The following is a 5,908-nucleotide window of genomic DNA, read 5'->3' on the forward strand; positions in this document are numbered from 1 at the left end:
TTTCCCTCTGTGATTGGTATTGCTATGATTAGAAAGAGCAGGAGACATGAGGTGTTTGTCATGTATCTGTCATGGGGTGATATGAATGGGTCATTAAGGACTGGCTGGGGCCAACCTACATCAATGGAATACCCGACAGAGACAAGGGACTAATTGTCACCTGTCCATGGGAGGATCTCAGCTTGGCTGAGTGAAGCATACATGGACTCGTTATGTTCTTGGGAGCAGGAATAACTGGGCTTGCAGATGCAGGGAGCTCTACTGGAGCGAAGACAAATGAACAGTCACAGTGACAGGAAACCAAAGCATTTTCTACAGCAGCGTGGCTCAAGGGCATTGGCCAGTATGGACTGTATTGTCTTCTTCACTTCCCTGTCCTAAGGACTTTCCAATGCTGTGTTTTAGTTGACTAATAAACCCTGCTATGTTTTAAAAGTCTGCCCAGTGTCACAGCACAAACTTGCTCTGTGCATTGACTGAGGAATAGTCTCTGAACAGGGGTGTCGTTCAGCTTGGACCTGCTGGCAGAGCTCACAGGTTGAAATAGGAGTGTTGAAGCCAGAGGCTCAGTCTCAGGTGTTGAAGCTACATGGCCTATCCTTGTGGAAGAGTGGGACCCGTTGGGGATCTAGTGCACTCAAGGGGCACTTCCCAAGGACTGTTTCAAAGCCAGGGCATTGCACAGATCCTGTGCATCCATGACAGTGTCAGTGTGTCTTCTGGGGAAAAGATATAAAACAAGAAAAGCATCTAAATGCATATTTACCGTTGCCCCCTCATCAGTCCTCTTGGGAATCACTGATTGTTTCCGAAGTGTATTAAATCCTTCCTTAAAAGCTGACCTCTTGGTTATCAGGTCATGTCAGTTTGTAGCCCAAAATATCCTCCTCAGTCAGCTCTAACTCAGCTGTTTCTCCCCAAAAAGTCAGTCTGTCTTCAGTCTCCTGAAAGAGGTAAAATCAGTCCCTGCCCCTTTCTTCATAGGGCAAAGCTTCAGAAGATGGAGATCTGCATAACCAGCTTTAGGATCTGGCATTCATCACCCCTTAGTGACACCAGATTGCACAGGAAACCCATCCCAGCCCTCCCTGGTATCATCTGGCCCATCTCAGCATCATAGTCTATGAAGTATTCTATGGCTCAAAGATACAGATAACAGTCATAAGTAGGGCCAGTGTTTGCTGGCAATGAAAACAGAGTAATTGACAAACATGAGCAATATATAATCCTTTATAACATGAAAATGCATTTGGGGGGGGAGGGGACAGGAGCCAGCTGTGTGGGGGAGGTGGGGCCCAGACACTGGGCATTGAGAGCCTAGAGCCGGCTGTGGGCTGGGGATACTGTGCATGAACCAGCTGTGTGCAGGGGAGAGGTGCTGTGGACGCAGCCGAGAGCCGGTGCGAGTGCCGTCTGCTCTGCAGCATGATGAGGGAACCTGACGTCCCACTGCCAAGGGCCCCTCCTACCAGGAGAAGCTCCATGGTGGTTTTGCTGAGCCCAGACTTGTATGAGGAGGGAAGAAATTGGCAGCAAGTCTCAACCGCAGCCAGCGTCTGCCTTGTGCCCTGGGGAGGAGTCAGGTGTCTCTGGGAAGAAATCTGGGGGATTGTGACCCTGCATGCCCCACCCACCCTCTGATCAGAAATTCCAGATATGAAGGGTGATTCCAGAAATGAAGAGTAATTTTGGGGGAAAAAATGCATTTATAGCGACAATTTCCGGAAAACACTGGCCCTAGTCATAACATTAAATACGATAGTCTCAAGATCTATGCCTGTGTTCATCAGATCTGTCCCTCTGCCTTCACATAGTTCACTCTGCTGGGGGGTTCTACCCCTTCCCCCATTCTGTGTCTGTCTAGTCTGTTTAGACTGTAAATTCTTCAGGGCCTGGGCCAGCTACTATTCTCTGTTTGTACTTTGCCTAGCACAATGGGGACCCACTGTTAGCTGGCCCTTAGGCACTAAGGTACTGCATATGATTTATAATAATAATAACTCTCCTGCCACTTTGAGCCAAGGAAGCCGGCCTTGGGACGTTACTGCTTAAAAATGAGCTGGGGTTAAAACCGTGGACTATTCTTTGTGACAAGTATCCCACAAATTCCACTGACCTCCCTTGTTTTCTTTGCCTGGAGTAGGGTTTCTAAATTCCAAACCTGATGTGATCTCGCAGCTGGAACGAGGGGAAGAGCCGTGGGTCCCAGACCTCCAGGGCTCTGAGAAAGAAATGCTCCCGAGAGCTGCCTGCACAGGTGAGGAATTGGTTAAACCAAGTCAAAAACTCTCCATGAATACAGGAAACATTTGGGATGCCCTACAAAGACCTTGTGAGCTCTCTAAGTTCAAGATTGTTCCCTGCAGATGTGGAATCATTAGGGAGATGTCACTCATGGCTCCCCTCTACCCTGGCTGACAACTGGCAGGAGGTCCCTCCCCGATCTCGCTTTCCCCTGAGAATTCTGGTGCAATGAGGACCCAGAACTGATCCCTTCCTCTCTCTTCTCTGGGAAAGGTTTGGGGATAATCAGCTCCTGTTAGCTTTGATCTCTCCTGCACATATTTTGGTTTGTTCATCCCTTTTCCCATTCCCCACTCTTAGATTTCCTTTCTCTCTGGTGCAGGGAGTGACCTGAGTCTGGATTCTCTCTGTCTCCCATCAGGTGTTGGGATGGTGAGTGAGAATGAGGAGAAACCCCAGCAGGAAGATACTGAGCAAGTATTACCCCATGGGACGTTATCAGGAAGATCAAAAGGGAATGAGTCCAGGAGTTGTGCACTCCCAGAAAAAGCAAAAGCCTGTGAGAGTCAGCACAGGCCATCGGAAAATTTCAGTAGCCACTCAGACCTTCTTACATGTGAGCGAATCAACTTGGAAGAGAGACGCTACACATGCCATGAGTGTGGGAAACACTTCAGTCGGAGCTCAAACCTTATCAGACATAGGAGAATCCACATTGGTGAGAAACCTTATGGATGCCATGAGTGCGGGAAAAGCTTTAGTCTGCACTCATCCGTTATCAGACATAGGAGAATCCACACTGGAGAGAAACCCTACACGTGCTCGGAGTGCGGGAAACGCTTCAGTCAGTGCTCGAGCCTTATCAGACATCGGAGAATGCACACGGGTGAGAAACCTTATGCAGGCCTGCACAACTTGGAAAGCGGCAAGGGCCATATTACTCCAAAGAAAACAGCTGAGGGCCAACCCCCCCCCCGGCCTTGCCGAAACCCCCCCTCAGCGCTGCCCAGGCCCCCCCCCCGAAACACATAACCCCCCCTCCCCCGCGCCACCTGCCCGGTGGAAACAAACCCTCCTTCCCCAGCACTGCCCTGTCGAAAAACCTGTGGGCCAAAAAGGAAGGGTTGGGGGGGGAGGTACTTTATTAAGAATTTTTCAATTAAAGCAAACAATTTTTCAAATTATTTTAATGTTTTTATGGCTCATCCCCCCCCATGAACTAAGGGGAGGGGAAAAGGGGGGCAGTGTGAAGGGATTTTCTGGGGCTATGAACTAAGGGGAGGGGAAAAGGGGGGCAGTGTGAAGGGATTTTCTGGGGCTATGAACTAAGGGGAGGGGAAAAGGGGGGCAGTGTGAAGGGATTTTCTGGGGCTATGAACTAAGGGGAGGGGAAAAGGGGGGCAGTGTGAAGGGATTGGATGTGACTGTCCAACACACAAACACAGGGGCCGCAGGGAGCTGGGGGTAGGTCCCTGGACCAGGGAAGGGGGCAGCAGTCGGGCAGGGCAGGTTGCACTCACACTCACACACACCCACCCAGCTGCAGCTCAAGCCCAGGCCAGGCGCCCCTCCCCTCGCTCGGCACTTACTGGCTCTGCCTCGTGCCCAGCACTTCCCTCCTCAGTGCCCCCCGCTCCAGGCAGGGGGCTGAACCCAGCACCCCTACCCCGCCTCTTGCCCGCGGGCCGCACAGTCTGGGAATGCAAGAAACATTTGGGATGCCCTACAAAGATCCTGTGAGCTCTCCAAGTTCATGATTGTTCCCTGCAGATGTGGAATCATTATGGCAGAAGTCACTCATGGCTCCCCTCCTATTCTGACTGACAACTGGCAGCAGGTCCCTCCCCGATCTCGCTTTCCCCTGAGTGTTCTGGTGAGATGCAGACCAAAACTGATCCCTTCCTCTCTCCTCTGGGGAAGGGTGTGGGGAAAATCAGCTCCTGATAGGTTTGATCTCTCCCACACATATTTTGGTTCCTCCTTTATCCATCTCTCTCTCTGAGATTTCCTTTCTTTCCAGTTCAGGGAGTGACCTATGTCTGGATTCTCTCTGTCTCCCATCAGGTGATGTGATGGGGAGTGAGAATGAGGAGCAGAAACCCCAGCAGGAAGATGCTGAGCAAGGAGAACCACATGGAACGTTATCAGGAAGATCCAAAGGGAACGTTTCTGGGAGTTGTGCACTCCAAGAAAAAGCCAATTCTTGTGAGACTCAAGAGAGGCCAAAGGAAAACTTCAGTAGCCACTCAGACCTTATAACATGCGACAGAATCAACTTGGAAGAGACACGCTACATGTGCCATGAGTGCGGGGAAAGCTTCAATGAGAGCTCAGCCCTTATCACACATCAGAGAATCCATGCAGGGGAGACGACCCACACATGCGCTGAGTGTGGGAAAAGGTTCAATAGGCGCTCAAAGCTTATCAGACATCAGAAAATCCACACTGGAGAGACGCCCCACACATGCTCTGAGTGCGGGAAAAGCTTCAATGACCGCCCACACCTTATCAGACATCGTAGAATCCACACAGGGGAGACGCCCCACACATGCTCCGAGTGTGGGAAAAGCTTTGATCGGCGCTCAAACCTTATCAGACATTGTAGAATCCACACCGGTGAGATGCCCCACACGTGCACTGAGTGTGGGAAAAGCTTCAATAGAAGCTCAAACCTTATCACACACCAGAGAATCCACACAGGGGAGAAGCCCTACACATGCGCTGAGTGTGGGAGAAGCTTCAATCGGCACTCACACCTCATTACACATCGTAGAATCCACACGGGAGAGACGCGCTACATATGCTCTGAGTGTGGGAAAAGCTTCAGTGACATCTCTGCCCTGATCACACATCAGAGAATCCACAACGGAGAGACGCCCTACACATGCTCTGAGTGCGGGAAAAGCTTCAGCTGGAGCTCATAACCTGATCAGACATCAGAGAATCCACACGGGGGAGAAGCCCTACACGTGCTCTGAGTGTGGGAAAAGCTTCAGTCAGCGCTCTACCCTTAACGCACATCAGAGAATCCACACACGAGCGACGCGCTACCCATGCCCTGAGTGCGGGAAAAGCTTCAGTCGGAGCTCAGACCTTATCAGACATCAGAGAATCCACACAAGAGAAACGCCCTACACATCAGGCCTGCACAACTCATAAAGCAGCGAGGGCCATATTGCTCCAAAGAAAACAGCTGAGGGCTGAAACCACCCAGCCCCGCAGAAACACCCCGCCCAATGTCACCTGGCCCTGCAGAAACACTCCCCCCTAGCACTGCCCAGCCCCACGGAAACAAACCCTCCTTCCCTAGCGCTGACCCACTGAAACAGCTGTGAGCCGAAAAAGAAGGTTGGGGGGGGGTGATACTTTATTAAGAAATTTTCAATTAAAGCAAACAATTTTTTAAATTATTTAAATTTTTTTATGAATTATGTAAAAATGAAAACACCTGTTTCGTTGAAAGAAAACATTTGTACTTCTCATAATTCCCTTGCAAATTTAATGAGAGAGAGTACATCTCTTTTCGGCAACAAGCTTGTTGTATTCGGGGGTCATATTTGAAGTGGATATTTTCATAATGTTTTCCAAATGGTCGTCAGTCAGAGAAGAACGTTGCTTGTTTTTATTCATGTTCACGATGGAAAATGTTCACGTATGTAAGTGC

The 5,908-nt window shown here is 50.1% G+C and overlaps 1 protein-coding gene across 1 annotated transcript; it reads left to right on the forward strand.

Annotated features, from left to right (window-relative positions):
• The first annotated feature begins 2,963 nt into the window (after positions 1-2,963).
• Positions 2,964-5,579, forward strand: LOC123359834 (zinc finger protein 394-like). The gene is made up of 3 exons (XM_045001149.1): positions 2,964-3,130; positions 4,309-4,645; positions 5,555-5,579. The coding sequence occupies exons 1-3, from the start codon at positions 3,121-3,123 to the stop codon at positions 5,577-5,579; spliced, it is 372 nt and encodes a 123-aa protein (XP_044857084.1). The 5' UTR covers positions 2,964-3,120.
• Positions 5,580-5,908: the final 329 nt, after the last annotated feature.

This window comes from Mauremys mutica, unplaced genomic scaffold (genome assembly GCF_020497125.1).
Source record: "Mauremys mutica isolate MM-2020 ecotype Southern unplaced genomic scaffold, ASM2049712v1 Super-Scaffold_100198, whole genome shotgun sequence".
Classification (NCBI taxonomy): Eukaryota; Metazoa; Chordata; order Testudines; family Geoemydidae; genus Mauremys; species Mauremys mutica.